Raw genomic sequence first — 22,500 nt, forward strand, 5'->3', positions numbered from 1 at the left:
GTTTCTCCCTCTGCTCAACCTTCGAGGGAGGAACTAAGTCCAACAGTCTCTCCTGCCGGTGATTCTCCCCCTCGGGGGAGTTCATTCACAGAGACTCCTCTTCAAAGGACTGCTGATGGTCAGCCAACGGCCCCCAGAGGGCGCATACGGCATAAAGCTCACCATCCTCTTCGCCGGGGAGGACTTCCTTCACCTCACAAGGGTGTGAGGAGGCACCTCTTCGGTTCAACGTCACCGTTGCAGTCCGCCGCAGAGGAGTCTCGTCATCGATCTCCGACTGTTCCTGCTACAACCCTGGACCTCTCTGCGGATCGTTCGCGATCCCCTTCGGTGGAAGGTCATCCTTATGAAGGACACGCCGACCTTCCACCCGTCAGACCTGCTGACCTGCCGTCGCTGTTCCTGGCTGCTGATGCGCTATGGGCGCCTACCAATCCTGTTTTGTAAAACAGGCAACAAGGGCGTATACGCAAATTGGCGCATACAGAGAACCCTCGTTTATCGCGGTAGATAGGTTCCAGACGCGGCCGCGATAGGTGAAAATTCGCGAAGTAGTGACACCATATTTATCTATTTATTCAACATGTATATTCAGACTTAAAACCTTCCCTTGTACGTAGTACTGTTAACAAACTACCCATTAATGTACAGAACACTTAATGCATGTACTACAGTACCCTAAACTAAAACAGGCACAAATATTAAAGGTGATTTTATATCATGCGTTTCCTAAACACTCTAAAAAGCACGATAAAAAATGGCAACCAATGTTTTGTTTACATTTATCTCTGATCATAATGAAGAAACAAACTGGAGGTAGAGCTTTGCTTATTACCCAGACATATTTCCCATACTTTTCCCTTAGAACTACATCACATCTTCCTACTTTAGATATATATATATATATATATATATATATATATATATATATATATATATATATATATATATATATATATATATATATATATATATATATATATATATATATATATATATATATATATATATATATATATATATATATATATATATATATATATATATATATATATATATATATATATATATATATATATATATATATATATATATATATATATATATATATATATATATATATATATATATATATATATATATATATATATATATATATATATATATATATATATATATATATATATATATATATATATATATATATATATATATATATATATATATATATATATATATATATATATATATATATATATATATATATATATATATATATATATATATATATATATATATATATATATATATATATATATATATATATATATATATATATATATATATATATATATATATATATATATATATATATATATATATATATATATATATATATATATATATATATATATATATATATATATATATATATATATATATATATATATATATATATATATATATATATATATATATATATATATATATATATATATATATATATATATATATATATATATATATATATATATATATATATATATATATATATATATATATATATATATATATATATATATATATATATATATATATATATATATATATATATATATATATATATATATATATATATATATATATATATATATATATATATATATATATATATATATATATATATATATATATATATATATATATATATATATATATATATATATATATATATATATATATATATATATATATATATATATATATATATATATATATATATATATATATATATATATATATATATATATATATATATATATATATATATATATATATATATATATATATATATAATATATATATATATATATATATATATATATATATATATATATATATATATATATATATATATATATATATATATATATAATATATATATATATATATATATATATATATATATATATATATATATATATATATATATATATATATATATATATATATATATATATATATATATATATATATATATATATATATATATATATATATATATATATATATATACATGCATACATACATACATATATATATATATATATATATATATATATATATATATATATATATATATATATATATATATATATATATATATATATATATATACATGCATACATACATATATATATATATATATATATATATATATATATATATATATATATATATATATATATATATATATATATATATATATATATATATATATATACATGCATACATACATATATATATATATATATATATATATATATATATATATATATATATATATATATATATATATTACTGTATATATATGGGTTATGGAAAAAATCCGCGAAGTGGTGAATCCGCGATGGTCGAACCGCGAAGTAGCAAGGGTTCACTGTACGTCCCTTACGCACCAGCGCGCACCTGCTGCCGATGATCCTGATAAAGCGTGTCAGTGCTCACCTGCGCGCCAGCGCTCACCAGTGAAAAATGTTAATGCTAAAGCGCGCCAGTGCTCACCTGCGCGCCAGCACTCCCCTGATCACCAGCGCGCCACTGCGTGCCTTCAACCTTCTGCGCGCCATGCGCGCCATTGTTCTTCTGCGCGCCAGCGCTCGCCTGCTCGCCTGCGCGCCAGCGCTCGCTTGTGCGCAAACGATCTCCTGCGTGCCCACGATCTTCCGATCTGAGCACAGTAGGGAAGTTGAAGGCTTCCCCTACTCGTCAGCGCTTGCCAACGCGCCAGCGCTCGCCAACGTGCTGTCAATCTTCATCTGCGCACCATCCCTCGCCAGCACGCAAATGGGTGCAGTCACCCACACACGCCCACGCCCATCTCCCCAGCCTGATGTGCGCACACATGCGCGCCCGCGCGCCCCAACAGTATCATCGTCCGCACGGGTTCTTCGTCCTGATCCTGCGCGCCCCCGCGCGAACATTCACCCTCGCTCGCACGAGCGCGCGATCTACCTTGTGCGCACCCTCTGGTGTCTCCGGCACGAGCTCCTACGCGCCATCACTTTCCCGTGCGCAACCTCTCCATCTCCCTCGTGCGCACGCATACCAATATTCGCGCACGCGACCCCGGGTATTCCCCATCGCGCCAGCGCGATCGCCAATACCCTCCCACGCGCGAGGCTGCAGGACAACGCGCAGCAAGGTCACCCTCGCCATGGCCCTCGTGTGCACGCATACCAACATTCGCGCGCGACCCTGGGTATTCCCCATCGCGCGAACGCCAGTGCGATCGCCAATACCCTCCCACGCGCAAGGCTGCAGGACGACGCGCGGCAAGGTCACCATCGCCACATCCCCCCCCCCTCCCCCGGGCAAGCGTTTGCCGGCGGGGGGGAAGATTCCAGAATTTCTTCTCAATCTTTTTCTTTTCAGGCAAACGCCCCCTTTGGAAACTCCTCCCAGAGATCAGTCGATCCCTTTCTCTCCAGAAGGAGTGTCTGACAGCGCAACCTTCAGCCAGCAGCCTTGGTTTGGGGCACTGATCAGAGCGGTCGCGCAGGCGTTTAAGCCTGTTCTCTCTGAGCTGGACCACAAATCCTTGGCAGCTTCTACTCGCCTGAAGAGGAAAAGAGGAGTTTCAGACGTGGTAACTTCTCCGAGGACAAAGCTGTTTCCTCGTAAGTCTTTGAGGCAGGCCTCCTCACCCCCCAGACTTTTTCTCCCTCCCCTTCGGACGAAGACTTCCCGTCCTAGGGGGAGTCACATGAGGTGAGGTGTTCCCCCATCGCACCAATGAGGGAAACCCCACCTCGCTCTGAAAAGTCTTCTCGGGTAGGGGTGGAGAAGAGCCTACCCCCGTCGTTGTTGGAGTCTTGCATCCCTCCCATGAGGGAGTCGAAGGACTCCAAGACAGTACCAAAGGCTTCAGCAAGACTTAGACCGGAGACAGCCAGTCACTCGGAGAACGTCCACGAGTCCCCCAAGAAGAGCCTTTGGGGACAGGAGACTTCGCTGCTAGTCCTTCAGGAGGAGAGCTGCAGTTGTCAGAACATGCGTTCTGGCATGTTCTGACCCTTATGAGGACTCTCAATGGGTTTGCTGACCCAGATATTCCTCCTCGAGAGGGCAAAGACACGGTCTTGGACCGAGTGTTTGGGACTCATAAACACTCGAAGGCCAGTGCAGCTTTGCCCTGGTCCCAAGGGGTTAAGAGTGCCAGGGACAAGATCGAATTCCAGGTCTCCGAGCTTGCCTCCTTCAGCCGAACCAGCGCCGGCAACAAGCTCCTCCCACCTCCTCTTGTACAGCAGAGGAGGTACTTCGAGATCGTAGAGGAGCCTTGTTTGGCTCTTCCCCTTCACCATTTGTTGGAAGAGCTTACCAGGGGAGTCCCTCTTGAGAGACTCTGCAACCGGCAGGTCTCTTTCTCGGTGACTGACATCCTTAGCCAGGAGAAGGTGGCGAAGTGTGCCATGCAGGCCACTTCGTGGCTGGATATCTGGCTAGGGACCTTAGGTATCCTGATACATTCGGAGGATTTATCCAAAGAACTTACCAGGAAAGCTATGGAGACCTTCTTACTCTCGGGCACTCGCACGATCGAGTTTCTGGCCCACCAAGTCTCGAACTTGTGGGCTAACACCATCTTGAAACGTCGGGATGCGGTGGCTTAGAGGTTCCATCAAAAGGTCCCCAACACCGAGATCTGCAGGCTCAGACATTCTTCCGTGATGGGAACGAACCTGTTTGAGCCTAGGGACGTGGAGGAGGCAGCTGAGAGGTGGAGGAAGTCCCACCAAGACTCCCTCTTACACAGGGCTTTGACATCTGAGCCCTATAAACCTCTAGCACCCCAGCACCCACGCCTTATCAAGACCACGAAACCAGCAGCGGCAGCGGCAGCGAAGACTGTGGTGTCTAAGTCCTTTACTGTCAAGGACAAGAAAGGCAAGAAGTCCTCCAGGGGAGGGAAGAATCCTAGAGGTAGCGGCCGAGGCCGCAAATGCTAGGATTGGCAGTCCCCCTGCATGTCCACCAGTGGGGGGATGCCTACAAAGTTGCGCAGACAGGTGGCAGCAACTCGGGGCCGATTCCTGGATGATTTCCGTAATCAATCAGGGATATCGCGTCCCGTTCACAACATCTCTACCTCCCCTGACGATGAATCCAGTGTCATTGAGCTCCCTTGCTATGGGATCAGCAAGGGGGCAAGCCCTTCGGGCAGAAGTCCAGACCATGTTGAAGAAGGGCGCTCTCCAAGAGGTCCTCGACGGGTCTCCAGGCTTCATCAGTCGACTTTTTCTTGTAAAGACGGCGTCAGGAGGCTGGAGACCAGTCATCGACCTCTTGGCTGTGAGCAAGTTTGTCAAGCAATCTCCGTTCAGCATGGAGACCGTAGACGCGGTCAGACTTGCAGTGAGACCGCAAGACTTCATGTGTACACTGGATCTGAAGGACGCGTACTTCCAGATCCCAGTCCATCCGTCTTCAAGGAAGTACTTGAGATTCATCCTAGACAACAAGGTTTACCAGTTCAAGGTGCTGTGTTTCGATCTCTCCACAGCACCACAGGTTTTCACCAAAGTGTTCACCCTAATATCGTCGTGGGCACACAGGATCGGCATCCGTCTCCTCCGTTATCTGGACGACTGGCTGATCCTAACAGACTCGGAGTCATCCCTTCTTCAACACTGAGACAAACTTCTGGGACTTTGCCAGGATCTGGGGATCATGGTAAATCTCGAGAAGTTCTCTCTGCTTCCCACTCAAAGACTGGTATACCTAGGCATGATCATAGACACCAATCTCCACAAAGTCTTCCCATCAGACGACAGGATAGCAAGGCAAAGGAGGGTCATAAGCCCTTTCCTCAGTCTAGAAGAACTTCCAGCCCAATCGTGGTTACGTCGCCTCGGTCACCTTTCATCTTTGGCTCGTCTAGTTCCCAACGGTCGCCTCAGGATGACATCCCTCCGGTGCCGACTCAAGTCCCGGTGGAATCAAGGTTAAGATTCCCCGGACGTCATGATCCTTATGGGATCTGCGGTATGGACAGACCTCCAGTGGTGGGAGACAGACGAGAACCTACGAAGAGGAGTGGATCTTCTCGTCCTCCCCCCTGGATTTGATGCTGTTTTCGGACGCCTCAAAAAAAAAAGGGTAAGGGGGGGGGCACGTTCTGCACCACAGGACCTCAGGCCTGTGGTCAGAATCAGAAAAGTGCCTCCATATAAATCTTCTAGAGATGAAGGCCGTCTTCCTGGCCCTTCAACAGTTCCAACAATACCTGTCGGGTCACTCTGTGGTGGTGATGAGCGACAACACCACAGTAGTGGCTTACATTAACAAGCAAGGAGGTACTTTTTTGAAGCAGCTATCCCATCTCGCAATAGAGATACTGAGATGGACCGAAGTCCACTCGATTCCACTATCGGCACGTTTCATTCCAGGCAAGAGGAATGTGCTCGCCGACAATCTGAGCAGAGCGTCTCAGATAGTGAGTACCGAGTGGTCTTTGGATCATCTAGTAGCCAACAAAGTCCTGACTTTGTGGGGTTCCCCAACTGTGGATCGGTTCGCGACAGCTTTGAATTTCAAGCTTCCGCTGTACTGCTCCCCAGTCCTGTATCCCAAGGTGCTCTGGCTAGATGCCTTCCAACAATGGTGGGACAACTTCGACATGTATGCTTTTCCCCCCGTTCTGTCTGATGAGGAGGGTGCTCAACAAGAGCAGAATGTCGGTCAATCTTTCAATGACCCTGATAGCTCCGCTATGGCATCACGCGGAATGGTTTCCCGACCTTCTGCAACTCCTAACGGAACTTCCCAGAGAACTCCCTCTGCGACACGAGCTACTCAGACAACCACATGCCAACATCTTCCACGACTTCACGCCTGGAGATTATCCAGCATCTCCTCGCTGAGAGAGGATTTTCACAAGAAGTTGCGATTAGGATGTTTGGACATCTGCGAACGTCATCCGCATCTGTCTACCAGGCAAAGTGGAAAGTCTTCTGTGGTTGGTGTTGTGGAAGGGGTATCTCTCCACTCGATGCCACTATTCCAGCAATAGCGGAGTTCCTTGTGTATTTGCGGGAAGAAATGCGCCTTTCAGTCTCGTTGGATCTTTCCTTACTCATACGAAGTTATGAACTTACCTTACTCATACGAAGTTATGAACTTACCTTACTCATACGAAGTTATGAACTTACCTTACTCATACGAAGTTATGAACTTACCTGCCCTCAGTCGGAAGTGAGACCTCCTCCATGGAACGTGGTTCGAGTTCTCAGATTTTCTGAAGAGACCTCCCTATGAACCATTACGCCAGGCTTCAGATCGCCACCTACCTGGAAGACGGTGTTCCTACTAGCTTTGGCCTCGGCCAAGCGAGTCAGTGAACTTCATGGTCTTTCATATGACATCGCCCATTCAAAGGGATGGGGGGAGGTATCGTTCAAATTCGTCTCAAAATTCAGGGGTTCCGGACCCTCGGTTCGACTCCTTCCAGATTTCGAGTCTTCGTTCTGTAACAGATGACCCAGACCATCTGCTGTGCCCAGTAAGGAGTCTGAGGCTATATCTCAAAAGAACGGTTGCAGTCCGTCCCCAGGTGCAGGCATTGTTTGTAAGCACTGGGAGGACTATGAGGAGGGTCACCAAGAACATCATCTCGGCATGGATTCGTAGGATGATTCATCTGTCCCTGAATCCAGACCCTCCTCCGTCACGTCGCCCTAGAGCACATGATGTCAGGGGCGTAGCTACGTCCCTGGCCTTCAAGAGAAATATCTCAGTGACGCAGGTTCTTCAAGCTGGGGTGTGGAAGCATCAGACGACCTTCACAACCCACTACCTGCAAGACGTGACCCACAGGAGGCTCGATACGTTTTCTCTCGGCCCTGTGGTGGCTGCACAACACCTGGTTTAAAACCTCGGGCTCCTTAATGGACAAGCAGCAAAAGGTTGAGGGCATTGTTACCCAGTCTTAGTCTGCATGAATGAAAAGGTTTGTCTGACCCTTATTCTTTTCTTCATCTTCCCCTCCCTTGGGGAAAGCAGCATCCTGGGTTCTCTGCACAGCTTACCTCAAACCACTGCAGGTTTCCTTGTGTTCCTAGTATTAAGCTAATACTGTCACGTCCCTATACTGTACCCTGACGAGGTGGTATTGGGAGAGTCCTAGCCTAAAGTTTCCATCTAAAGGACTACAGGTCAACTTCCTAGGACGAGTCACACTTTATTATACCTTCACACACAGCTTACGTAGGCCGCAGTCCTTGCGTAATAAGGTTCTAGCGAGGTGCAGGGACTCCTTATTGTTGAGTGCTGACACACTCAAATATTGAGTCCCCGGGCAAAACCGAAAGCCAGTACTGGGCGGGACTTTCCACCCTTCCTAATGGGTGAGTCACCCCTATTAAATAGCATGGTTTGTATGTCAGTTACGGAACAAATGACAAATTCGTAGATAATTTGTATTTTTCCTAACTATATAAACGTTAGCTATTTAATCAAACTTGCCCGCCAGCCCTATCCCCCTTGAAATCCTACCTCTAAGCAAAGTGAGCTCAAGCACAGGTTTGTGTGGGGGGAGGGGTAGCAAGCTACCCTCCCTAAACCCCGCTAACTAGCGGTGGGGTAGTAAACCCTCATTAAAATCTAATGGTTCGTCATTTCAGCTACGCCGAAAGTAATAATCCCTATTAAATAGCTAAGGTTTGTATAGTTAAGGAAAATACAAATTATCTACGAATTTGTCATTTCAAGCTGCTGTGCTTCAGTCTTTCCACAGCACCTCAGGTCTTCATGAGAGTGTTCGCCCCAGTGTCATCTTGGGCTCACAGAATTGGTATCTGTCTCCTACGTTACTTGGACGACTACTGATTATAGCAGACTCGGTGGCAATCCTTCTTCAGTACCAAGACCAACTTCTGAAGCTTTGCAAGATCTGGGGATCATGGTAAACCTCGAGAAGTCATCACTGCTTCCCTCTCAACAACTGATATACCTTAGAATGATTATAGACAACAGCCTTCACAAATCCTTCTCATCAGACCACAGGGTAGTGAGGCTGAGGAAGGTCGCAAGACCATTTCTCTGACGAGACAAACTCCCAGCCCAGAGGTGGCAATGTTTCCTCAGGCACCTCTCTGTGGCCCGTCTAGTTTCTAATGGCTGCCTCAGGATAAGATCCCTCCAATGGAGACTAAAGTTCTGGATTCAGGCTTTCATTTCCTCGTACAATTTAATCCCCATGGGACCCAAGGAACTGACGGACATCTAGTGGTGGGTGGCAGATGAGAATCTACTAAAGGGTGTCAATCTTCTCGTTCTCACCTTGGATTTGATGCTCTTCTCAGATGCATCAGCTTACATCATTCCCGGCAAGAGAAATGTGCTTGCTGACAACCTGAGCAGAGCGACTCAGATAGTAGGTTCTGAGTAATCTTTGGATCATCTAGTAGCCAATAAAGTCCTGTCTGTTGAGAAGAATACTCAACAAGACCAGAACAATGGTCAATCTTTCAATGACCCTCATAGCTCTACTATGGCCTCACACAGAGTGGTTCCCAGACCTTCAGCAACACCTGACAGAGCTTCCAAGAGAACTTCCTCCATGACACGATCTACTCAGACAACCACATGCCAACATCTTCCACAAAGCCGTAGCTTCACTACGACTTCATGCCTTGAGACTATCTATCCAGCATCTCCTCACTCAGTTGGGCTTTTCGCGACAAGTAGCGAAAAGAATGTCTGGACATGTGCAGTGATCATCAGCCTTAGTGTACCAGGCATAGTGGAATGTCTTCTGTGGTTGGTCTCATGGAAGGGGTATGGTCTCATGAAAGGGGTATCTCTCCCCTTGATGCCACTATTCCAGCAATAGCGGAATTCCTCGTGTATTTGCGGGAAGAAATGCTCCTCTCAGTTTCGACAGTAAAATGCTATCGCTCAGCCTTGAGTCTTGCCTTTAAACTGAAAGAAGTGGACATTTCCTCTTCACTGGAAGTTTCTGTCCTCATACGAAGTTATGAACTTTCCTGTCTCTGGTCAAAAGTGAGACCTCCTCCATGGAATGTGGTTTGGGTGCTTCAGTCCCTGAAGGGTCCTCCCTATGAACCATTACACTAGGCAACAGATAGCCTCTTCACGTTGAAGATGATGTTCCTACTCGCATTGACTTCAGCCAAGAGAGTCATTGAACTGCATAGTCTCTCCTATGACATTTGTCCATTCAAGGGGATGGGGAGAGGTAAGCTTCAGCTTCGTCCCTGAGTTTGTACCCAAGACTCAAAATCCAGGGGTAGCGGATCCTAGATTCGATTCCTTCCAGATAACGAGTCTCCGTTTTGTAACTGATGACCCAGACCATCTGTTACTATACCCAGTAAGGAGTTTGAAGTACTACCTCAAGAGAACAGCAGCAGCTCGACCCCGTGTACCTTCATCACCATAGGGTCAAGAGGAGGATCACAAAGAACACCATCTCTGCTTGGTTTCGTAAGGTCATTGACCTTGCACTTAATCCAGTGCCTCCTCCAGTACATCGACCCAGAGCACATGACGTCCGGCCCATTGCTATGTCCCTGGCCTTCAAACAAATTGACTCATTGGCGCAGGTTCTACAAGCGGTCGTGAGGATGTGTCAGATGACCTTGACCGCCCACTGCTCACAAGACAACCCACAGGAGACTCGATACGTTCTCTATCGGTCCTGTGGTACCTGGAAAACTGCTGGTTTATTACCTCAAGCTCTTTAATGAACAAATAGCAGGAGGTTGAGGGCATTGGTTACCCAGTTTTAGTTCGAGTGAATGAATAAGAATAACTGACTTTTCTTTTCTTCATCCTCTACTCTCAGGAAAATTAGCATCCAGGGTTCTCTGCACAGTTGGCCTCAATCAACTGCAGGTAAACCATTGTTCACTTGTGTAACCCAGTATTGTGTCAATACTGTTGCGTTCCTATACCCTGGCGAGGTGGTATTGGGAAAGTCTTGGTGACCTTGGACAAATCTTATGATTTGAAATAACTTCCTTTGACAGTCACAAATATACAGCTTGTATAGGCCGCACACCATGCATAGCAAGGTTTAGCGAGGCGTTATGGATTCCATCTTTCATGTGCCAACACACATGAAGAGGAATCCCCAGGTAAAGCCAAAAAGCCTGATTGGCACGGACAGCTGCCCTCCTAATGCGTGAGTTAACCCCTATAAATAGCGTTGGTTTGTATTCCAGTTACAGAACAAATAACAAATTTGGTGATTTGTATTTTTCCTAACGATGCAAACCTGAGCTATTCATACAGATTTGCCACCCAACCCAGTCCCTCTTGAAGTCCTACTTCCAAGCAAAGTGAGTTACAGTCACAGGTGTGTGAGTGAGAAGGGTAGCTACTAACCCCCCCCTAACTATTGGTATGGGGTTAACCCTCGGTAAAAATCTAATGGCTTGTCCTTAATGCTTTGCTGAAAGTAATACCCCTATAATTAGCTACAGGTTTGTATCATTAGGGAAAATACAAATTACTTCTAGATTTTTCATATTGTAACTTCAACCAAGAGATAATTGTCTAAATGTTGGTGTTGGAGTTTAGCTGCTTGCTATTTTGTTAATTTCCATTGATATTTAATTCTGATACAAAAAAAAAAAAAAAAAAAAAAAAAAAAAAAACCAAAACCTTTTACATGCATGTTCCTTAATAACTTTGTTCTTTCAGCATCTATGTGAAGTCACCTTAGAAGGTGCTGGATTACTGCAGTATAGTAGTGGGTTGCCTCTAACTTCACTCTATCATTATGGAGATTTAACCTTATCTCAGCGTCATCTATTGCTTTATGGAAGAAGCAATTCTCAGTATAACATCTCAGTTTTGCCAACTTCAACTCAAGAAACCAAAGATTGGTCACTTAATAATATCCTTCATGAATACTGGAAAAGAAACTGTGAGTATAAGAAGTTTATGAATACAGTACTGTTCAGTACTGCAAATATGGTTTAATGTGAATATTATTACTGTATGTGAAATCTTCTTCTATATATGTATTTTAAAAGACATACCAGTCACTGAATGGCTAGTATTTATTCTCATTCCTACTTTGAACACCTTATTGAACTTAGAAAAATTTACTAAATGTAAATGGGTGGAGGGCATTCAAAATATTACTGCCTATTTATAATAGGTAGCACATATTTTCCCAGCCTGTCATAGATTTTTTTTATTCTCTGTAGTGCTTAGTATATTTTACTAATCAGTGAGTTTTTAAGGTTGATACAGGGCAGTAAAAATAATCTTGCTTTTAACAGTCAATTTTCTTTACTAAAGTAAATTGTATTTTGAGGAAGATATATATTATTGTTTGTTCCTACACTAACAAACTTTATGTTATTTATGTGGATATTCTTTTGGCGAAGCTGGAAGATAGTCATTAGACTTTAAATGCGAGGTGGAAACAATATCTAATCCTGTAGTGGGTAGGTAGGGGTGGCTGGGGGCTACCCAGCCACTTTTATCTACTCACAGCTCGGTGAGCTACGTCACTTTTTTTCTTTTGGCTGGTAGAAAGCAGACATCTCCTCTCTCTTCTCCTCAAAGCTTAGCCATACAGACTGATTGCTTTACGCTAATCCTTTTTCTTTTGCTGGTATAACTGTGTTCTCTCTCTGATGCTCCCATGCGTACCTGTCCTGGTCGCGAGAGTCACCCTTGCGGCACATTCATGTTGTGGGTTGATACTGACTCGTATTCTCTTTGCCTGACCTGTAGGGGGCGTCGCTGTGAGCAGAGAAATTTGGACATTGCAGGAAGAAGACCAAGGGAGATCTTTCTCCCCCAGGGTCCTCCTCTGGCTTCTTCGCACACTCCTGGATCTCTCTCTGAAGCTCCTCCTCGCTTGCCTTACTCTGAGGGTTGGTCGAGTAGGAACGCAAACTGCTTAAGGGGACCGTCCGCCATGTCTGCCATTTTTTTTCTAATGATTCAAATTACACAATTTCTATATCTGTTTTAGACATATATAATACCTTCATCATATAAAAATTTTAAGTCATTTGATCAAAAACATTTGGATTTATTAGCAAAAATCATGATTTAAAAAATAAATTTAGTTACATTTTACCTGACTGCTATACAGTAATACCAATTGTATTAAAACTTATACCATAAAAACTATTTTATCAACCGAAAAATTCTGTCTGACAGAATTTTGATTTTCTTTTTTTTTTTTTAATGAATTTTTATTTTTTTTTCCTCGTCTAGACGGAAAATAATCGTGAAAAAAAATGTAAAAAGAAAATCAAAATTTTGTTAGACAGAACTGTGGGATTTTTATTCTTCTTTTCAACGATATCTTTCTCTCTAATATCGAACAACAAATAATTGAGAAAAATGTACCTAAGTGTGAATAAGTATGTTTTTGAGTTATGAGCTCCCAAAGATTTGCAGCAAACTTTCGCTTCTTTTCTAAAAGAAATCAAGATAATATTAATATGATAACTTTTATTGTTTATTCCGACATAAATGCACCCTAAACGAGGTATTTGAACCCTCAGTTTACTATTCCTATGTTATGAGTTGCCATCGATCTCTAATTGTTGCCAGTGTTTTAGTTAGCAGCTTTCAGCTTTGTACTCTTATTCATGCTTCCCTCTTTCTTGGTTCTTTTTTCTTGTTCTCCACTTACTTTTTGTTCTTTCTATCACCTTATGTAACATTGGCATTGCTATAAAGTTCCAGAAGACGTTGTGAAAGCACAATCAACATACGAACGTCAAGTAAATAAACACATGCATTATAATTTCTATATGTCTTTGGAAACTTTGCTGATGTTCTCGTAGCTGGTAGTTTTCATTCACCTACCCTCTACCAATGCCTTTCATTTCTGCCAGAAGTACGAGATTTTGAAACATGAGAGAGAGAGAGAGAGAGAGAGAGAGAGAGAGAGAGAGAGTTGAACATTGTTATTATAGTATTTGTATAAATGGCAGTTTTAAATAATTCGATAGAGAGAGAGAGAGAGAGAGAGAGAGAGAGAGAGAGAGATTATAGTATTTGTATAAATGGCAGTGGTAAATAATTCGAGAGAGAGAGAGAGAGAGAGAGAGAGAGAGAGAGACTACGCATCTGTCAAACACAGTCATACAGACGACGCCATAAGGATGACGTCATCATTTAAAGACCACTTCATTGTTTGGAAAAATGATTGACTATTTGTTCTTTCTATAACCTTAGGTAACATTGGCCTTGCTACAAAGTTCCTGAGGACGCTGTGGAAACACAATGTACATAAGAACTTCAAGCACACCGGCTTCCAGGACACCTTAGTTTCTATATGAAGGGACCTAGTAACGGATCTTCAACTTTGGCTTCTGTTATTGTAGGACTAAGTTTCGTTCAACTACACTCTACCAATGCCTTCCATTTCTGCCAGACGTACGACAGCTTGAAACATAAGTGAAAAATCGCTATAGTTATGTAAAATTAACACCCAAAGACGATTTTGTCAAACTCAGTCATGCAGACGACACAGTAAGGATGACGTCATCATTTAAAAACCGCTATATGTTCGTTATTTGTGAAAATAATTGGCTGAAACTTCTGGGGAGCATGTACGACATGTTTGCACATACATAGAAGCAATAAAACGATTTTTTATTTTTGAAATTTGTTATGTCAATACCCCATGGCGGACGGTCCCCTTAACTCCTTGGCAACCTCGGGGAAATGGGGGATTGGATCCTTCCCCTAGTGGAGCATCTTTACCAACAGCTGCCTGGGAGCCATTTTCTCTTGCAGATGTGCTGCAGGCTTGTCCGTCTGGGGGTTTCTGTTCCCCCTTCGAAGAAAGCGTTGCTGCAACTCCCTCAGCATTGTGCAAGGAGACACCCATTGCCAGTGGCTGCATTATCCTACACCTTGGACGTCTGCGAAGTCCATTTCTCGCCCTCTCCTGCCCCTTCCAAGAGGCACTAGATGGGTTTCCAGGCTTCTACAGTCTACTCTTTCTTGTGAGAAGGGTGTCCAGAGGCTGAAGACCAGTCATAAATCTCTCTCCCCTGAACAAGTTTGTTCTACAAACTCTATTTAGGATGTAGACAGCAGATATGGTCATCCAGACAGTAAGGCCAAAGGATTTTGCGTACAGTACACATCGGATCTCCAGGACACATACTTCCATATCCCAATCCATCTGTCTTCAAGGAAGTATCTCAGATTTATACACGAGAACAAACGTTACCAGTTCAAATTTTTTTGCTTTTGTCTCGCAACAGCACCCCAGGTCTTTACCAGGGTGTTCGCCCTAGTGTCATCTTGGGCTCACAAGAACTGCATTTGTCTCCTAAGATACCTTGACAACTGGCTGATTCTAGCAGACGACCCTTCTTCATCACCGGGACATGCTTCTCGAGTTTTGTCAGGATCTAGGGATCATGATAAATCTCAAGAAGTCATTACTGCTTCCATCTCAGAGACTGGTTTATCCCAGTATGATTATAGACACCAACTTTCAAAAAGTCTTTCCATCAGACAACTGAATACACAGGTTGAGAGAAGTGGCAAGACACTATCTCAGACAGGAAAATCTCCCAGCCCGGCAGTGGTTATGCCTCTTAGGCCATCTGACCTCCCTGATTCGTCTTGTTCCCAAAGGCCACCTCAAGATAAAATCCCTGCAGTGGCAGCTAAAGTCCGTGTGGAACCAGCACACCGGCTTCCAGGACACCTTAGTTTCTATATGAAGGGACCTAGTAACGGATCTTCAATGGTGGGTGGCAGAGGAGAACCTTCACAGAGTGCTAGATCTCGTCCCTACTCTTGACTTGATGCTCTACACAGACTCATCAAAAAAAGGATGGGGGCTGCACTTGCTGCATTACATGGTCTCAGGCCTGTGGTCTGAGTCCGAAAGGTACCAGCACATAAATCTGTTAGAGATGAGAGCAGCTTTTCTAGCTCTCCATCAGTTCCATTAGTTGCTGGCAGGTCACTCTGTAGTGTTGGTGAGTGACAACAATACATTGGTGGCTTACATAAACAAACAAGGTGGTACCTTTTTGTATCCCCAATGCCATCTTGCAGTAGAGATTTTACAATGGGCAGAAGAATATTCTGTGACCCTATCAGCTTGCTACATTCCGACTGTGGACCTGTTTGCGAAGTCCCTGAACTTAAGGCTCCCATTGTACTGCTCACCAGTCTGAACCCTCAGGCTCTGTGGCAGGATGCATTCCAACAACGGAAGGACAGCATAGATGTGTACGCATTTCATCCGTTTTGTCTGATGAGGAAAATGCTCAACAAGACCACAGCATCCAACAACTTAATCATGGCCCTCATAGCTCTGCTATGGCATCATGCAGAATGGTTCCCGGACCTGCTGTAACTCATAGTAGATCTCCCGAGAGAATTACCTCTACGACCAGATGTACTCAAACAACCACACGTAAACATCTTTCACAAGGCTGTCCGGTCTTTTCAGTCTCAGGCCTGGAGACTATCCAGCGTCTCCTCTCTCAGAGAGGCTTTTCACAACAAGTTGCGAAAAAGATGTCAGGATATTTGAGGAAATCCTCAGCCTCAGTATACCAGGCAAAATGGACAGTCTTCTGTGGTTGGTGCCATGAAAGGAATAGACTTTCTTGTATACCTTCGAGATGAAAAACTCGTTGGTGAAAGGCTATCGCTTAGCCTTAAGCCTAGCCTTTAGACTGAATGGAGTAGACCTTTTCTCTTTGTTGGAGCTTTCCTTACTGGGTTCTCGTTCTGAGATCCTTAAGAGGCCCTCCCTACGAACCTTTATACCATGCAACGTACAGTAACCTCACTTTGAAGACGACATTCCTACTAGCTTTAGCGTTAGCAAAGAGTCAGTGAACTTCATGGTCTCTCATATGGCACCTCCCATTCAAGTGGAGGGGGAAAGGTGACATTCATCTTCGTCCCCGAGTTTATTGCAAAGATTCAAAATTCAGGGGTATTGGACCATAGATTCGGGCCCTTTCATATTAAGAGGTTATGTTCTGTAACCAATGCAGCAACTCGACCCCAACTGTCAGCCCTATTCATTAGTTCGGGTAGAATCAAGAGGGTCACCAAGAACGCCATCTTTTCATGGATTTGCGAAGTTATTGACTACGCTTTGACGCTTGACCTTCTCCAGCTCAAAGACCTAGAGCTCATGATGTCAGGGGCATCAGTATATCTCTGGCATTCAGACGTAATTTTTGTGTTGCAAGTGTCACAAGCGGGCATGTGGAATCGTCGGACGACTTTCACTGCCCACTATCTTCAAGACATAACCCACAGAAGATTCAATACGTTCTCTATTGGTCCTGTGTTGGCTGCACAACAAGTAATTTAAGAATACCTTGGGCTGCTTGTTGGACAAGAAGCAGATGGTTGAGGGCATTAGTTACTCGGGTTAACTCTGGGATGAATGAAAGTATGTCTGGCTCTTTTCCTTTCTTCATCTTCCCCTCTCTTGGGGAACAGCGCCATGGGTCCCTCTGCAAGCTGGCTTCAGCCTCTGCAGGTAATAACTATTCCCCTTGTGTAACCTTGTATAGTTTATTGTAATATACTTGTACACGTCCCCAATGTTTTCTGCGAGGTAAGCATTGGGAAACTTCTATATATTTATGTGTAATATTCCTATTTAAACTCGGAATACAATCTTCTTACTTATACGTTCATATGATTTCTCTCATAACCACTTAGGTTGCCTAGGCTTGCTATTTGTTAGCAAGGTGGCAAGGTTCTCCTCTGATACAGTGTAATACTGTACAAGGGAAACCTTTTATTTGATTATCAGATGCAAAGGGTGTTTTGAGTAAGAATAAACTCAAATATTACAGCTTTTGGTGGTTTATGTCATGCACAGGCTTATCATGATCCTACAGTCGTCTCACAAAATGGATTTTGACATAGGAGAAATCTATTTTTGGGTGAATTAGTCATGTCGTCCTGTTGGAAGCTCATTAATGGCAGCTTTCTACTTGGGATATTTTTGCGAGTGATATACTAGAGAATTTTACCTTAGAGGTATCACAGAGTTCTAACCTCCGGAGCGAATATCCTAAGAGATATCGTGTAAATATCAGGGACGTGTTTACAACAAGCCATGGCTATCCTTCCCTGAATAGAGTTAAATTTTTCATGAAGGATATGGGATAGGATAAGGTACGTGGGCAAAAGAGCCGTTACAACTCCCGATTCCAATGTGTTACAACTAACACATTTCCTGTAAAACCATTCTAGGAGTAGCCCTCGCATAACGTAAGGCCTCACACTGAGAATTGGGAGGGCATGAAAGTAACGGGTGGGCCATCAGGACGACCTGGCTATCTCACCCAAAGAAAAGGTTTTTCCTAAGTCAAAATCTGTTTTTCTGGGGAGAGACCTGTGGCGCCCGGTGAAAATAAAAAATAAAATAAAAGCAATCAATTTTTTTACTTTTCTTATATTATTGTGTGATGTTAGCTTTTATTATGTAACCTTGAGAGTGAGAGCATAGGGTGCTCGTTTATTACCTCGAGTAAGAGAGGTGAATTTCCCGTTCTCCGTTTTTATACGATCACGAGTTATTCAGGCCTCTTATTATCAGAGTTGATGATAGTACGTTTAATGTTATACACGTTTTATTGATGTGGTTACTGTTAATATAGCTAACACTATTAGTAGGAACGTTGGTGTATGAGTCATTAATTGGGGTCGTTTTATACCGACACCCTTAGCTCTGCCTTGAGTTATGCTTAGCTCCGCCTTGGGTTATACTCCGCTCACACCACGACGCCGCTTCCTTGGTGGTTCGTTAGCCCTAGTTTATTACATATTAGGTTGTTATGATTGTAACTATTATTGATTACCGTTGTTATAGGGTCGGGATATTCTTAGCCATGTCAGTTTTGTTGCATGTTTCCTCTGATACTCGGAGGCTTCCCTGTTATCATGTTTGTTTAACCTTACTCCCACTATGCCCTGTGGCTAGTTTATGTGTTATGCCTACTTACCTTAATTATTTATGATTTTCTTTATATGGTGTTGTTTCTCTCCCCTCATTAAATTGGTTGTTATTGTTGGGCTTGGAAGGCATTCTCTGGTACTTTTTCACCGGGCGCCACAGGTCGACCCAGAAAAGGGATTTTGACGAAGGAAAAATCTATTTCTGGGGAGAGACCTGTGGCGCCCGGTGAAACCCTTCCCCTTTAATTTACACGCTCCCACCCTTTCCTTTCCAAGCCGTCATGGCCATTACAGAAGGATGTTGTTCAGATGGTGCTCGCGTCGTGGCGTGGTGGTGTGGCGCTGGTGCTTGGCTAGGGCCGTTGTATCGGCCCATCCCTTTGACGAAGGAATTAACTAAATGGAAGACAACCTGTGAATAGTAGTTTTCATGCGCCTTTGCTTTATACATGACACCCAAAAGGTGCTCGCGCGAGGGTAGTAACCTCAGCATTCCATGCTTTTATCTTTCTCTGGTATAATTGGAAGGTTTTATCAGAAAAGATACATAAGAAGGACTCTTAGTCAAAATCTGTTTTTTGGGCTCGAGCCATGTCATCCTGATGGAAGTGTACCACAGAGTTATTATTCTCAGTTGTGGCCAGGAGAGTTTTAACCCTTTACCTCTCAAAGACATAACCATACTACCCTTAGCATTGGTAACTATGGTACCAAGCTGTGAGTGCAAGTGATATGTTTGTTAAATAAGAAGGAGCAAAGGAATTCAAAAGCACAGTCCCACTCACTGTGATTAAGATCTTTGTCGCAAGTAAACGAACAGACAGAAGTCTATAATAGGAGGGTTAAAGATTTGAGGTACACTGCTTTTATTTCGAACAGTAGGTCCAATGAAAGGAAACACAAAAAGAACAGTAATTTTTTATTGTTTCCAAAGATTCATAAATGTAACAGTAATCAATGTTACATTATATACAGTAGATATGTACAGAAAACCAAAGTTTTCAGACCCCAAAATTATGTAACAGAGCAATAAATAATAACACTCATAACATGAAAGGAAAATATCACCTTTGACTCTACAATTATTAAATTGTACATTGAAAAGAACATCAGTCCCCTTGCACAATGTAGACTGAGAAGTCCCAAATATACAATCCATAAGAGTTCGTACACAACATTTAAAAAGCTGGTTTAATCACACTTCTAGCAGCCACCACAGAGTGTTTAATCTCTTCCACCTGACGTAAGTAATGTTTGAAGAATACTCTTGAGGATTTCCATCTTGTGTAAGCCTGCAAAGGACATAGATTGGAAAAAATTTAAGGAAGAGACAACTTTCCTAGGGTCATGACCCGATGCTATACTATCAGGGTCAGCCCTTCTGATGAAATAGGTGAGTTTGGACCCTAGCTGTTTCGGAGAAAGATCAGATCCTGTCATCTCCCCTTTAAAAAGTTGACCACCTTTAATGGCCTGGCTCTTTAATGGGTAGGCCTTTCCACAGGGCACAGAGGCTTGGATCTTGACAGGGTGTCCGCCGTCATATTGCAAACCCCTTCGAGGTGAACTGCTGAGAGATGCTAATCCCTTTGCTTTGCTAAAGTTAGGATGGCTAGAATCACATGGGCAATCTGAGGAGACCTGGTGCCCCATTTGCTCACACAGTGGACTATCGTCCTGTTGTCGAGGACTAATTTGATGTGTGAGTTTGTCTTTGGGTTCAGTCTTTCTAGAGTTAGAAACACGCCATAGCTTCCAGAATATTGATATGAAATTTCTAGAAAGTGAATTGTACTTAATTGGAAGATGAATGCCCCCCCCCCCCACCTTGTTCCGAGGCGTCTGTGTGAATTGTCACGGTAGGAGGAGGATACTGCAGAGAGAATTGCGTCGATAAACTCTTGGCAGTGGACCACGGCTTTTGCAGTAAGACCATGGTTTTGTGACGAAGATCTCTCCAAGCATTTGACGGCTTTCTTCATCAAACTCTGTTGGCATCTTTTGAGTCCTGCTTTTAAGATTGGGTCATCACGGCAGAAACTGTAGTGAACCCAAGACTCTTTCCTGTTGCCGGCTGGTGAGTACTCTTGAACGAAGTAGGTACCTGACAGAGTTTGCAATTTCCTTTCTCTTGCCTTGCGGTAGAGAGAGGGTGTGTGACTTTAGAATCCAGTGAAATCCTAGCCATTGGAATTTTTGAGCTGGAGACAGCCTGGAATTTTCGAAGTTGATCTGAAAGCCTAGAGACTGTTGAAACCAAGGTGGGGGAGAAGTGCCGACTTATCGGAAGATGCCAATGGGTGTCTGTAAGATCTATGGAGACAGTGTAGGTCCCTTGGGATAGTACATACATACATACATATACCAAGGCGCTTCCCCCAATTTTGGGGGCTAGCCGACATCAAACAAATGAAACAAAAAAGGGGACCTCTCCTCTCTACGTTCCTCCCAGCCTGACAAGTGACTCAACCGAGTTCGGCTGGTACTGCCAGGGTGCCACAGCCCACCCTCCCCCGTTATCCACCTCAGATGAAGCTTCACAATGCTGAATTCCCCACTGCTGCCACCTCCGCGGTCATCCAAGGCACCGGAGGAAGCAGCAGGGCCTACCGGAACTGCGTCAGAATCGCTCGCCATTCATTCCTATTTCTAGCACGCTCTCTTGCCTCTCTCACAGCTATCCTCCTATCTCCCAGAGCTTTCTTCACTCCATCCATCCACCCAAACCTTGGCCTTCCTCTTGTACTTCTCCCATCAACTCTTGCATTCACCACCTTCTTTAGCAGACAGCTATTTTCAATTCTATCAACATGGCCAAACCACCTCTACACATTCATATCCACTCTAGCTGCTAACTCATTTCTTACACCCGTTCTCACCCTCACCACTTCGTTCCTAACCCTATCTATTCGAGATACACCAGCCATACTCCTTAGACACTTCATCTCGAACACATTCAATTTCTGTCTCCCTCACTTTCATTCCCCACAACTCCGATCCATACATCACAGTTGGTACAATCACTTTCTCATATAGAACTCTCTTTACATTCATGCCCAACCCTCTATTTTTTACTACTCCCTTAACTGCCTCCAACACTTTGCACCCTTCATTCACTCACTGACGTACATCTGCTTCCACTCCACCATTTGCTGCAACAACAGACCCCAAGTACTTAAACTGATCCACCTCCTCAAGTAACTCTCCATTCAGCATGACATTCAACCTTGCATCACCTTCCCTTCTCGTACATCTCATAACCTTACTCTTACCCACATTAACTCTCAACTTCCTTCTCTCACACACCCTTCCAAATTCTGTCACTAATCGGCCAAGCTTCTCCTCCGCGTCTGCGAGATACTCAGCATTTGGAACTTGTCGTTCAGAATGAATTTGTTCAGTGGGGACAAGTCCAGAATAGTTCAAAGAGTTTTCGAATCTTTCTTGGGCTCTCAGAAAAGCCGTCCTTGAAAGTTCATGGATTTTGTGCAACGGATGACTTCCTTCTGGAGAAGATTCTGTACATAA

The 22,500-nt window shown here is 43.1% G+C and overlaps 1 protein-coding gene across 2 annotated transcripts in view; it reads left to right on the plus strand.

The window, feature by feature from the left end:
• The window catches only part of LOC137630588 (transmembrane protein 231), a 128,567-nt gene that overhangs the window by 88,220 nt on the left and 17,847 nt on the right, over window positions 1-22,500 (plus strand). For both annotated transcript variants that reach the window (XM_068362161.1, XM_068362160.1), the window contains exon 4: window positions 11,731-11,956. In XM_068362161.1, coding sequence (XP_068218262.1) covers window positions 11,731-11,956 — 226 coding nt within the window. The remainder of the gene's footprint in view (window positions 1-11,730; window positions 11,957-22,500) is intronic.

The sequence above is a fragment of the Palaemon carinicauda genome, chromosome 38 (genome assembly GCF_036898095.1).
Source record: "Palaemon carinicauda isolate YSFRI2023 chromosome 38, ASM3689809v2, whole genome shotgun sequence".
NCBI classification, from domain to species: Eukaryota; Metazoa; Arthropoda; class Malacostraca; order Decapoda; family Palaemonidae; genus Palaemon; species Palaemon carinicauda.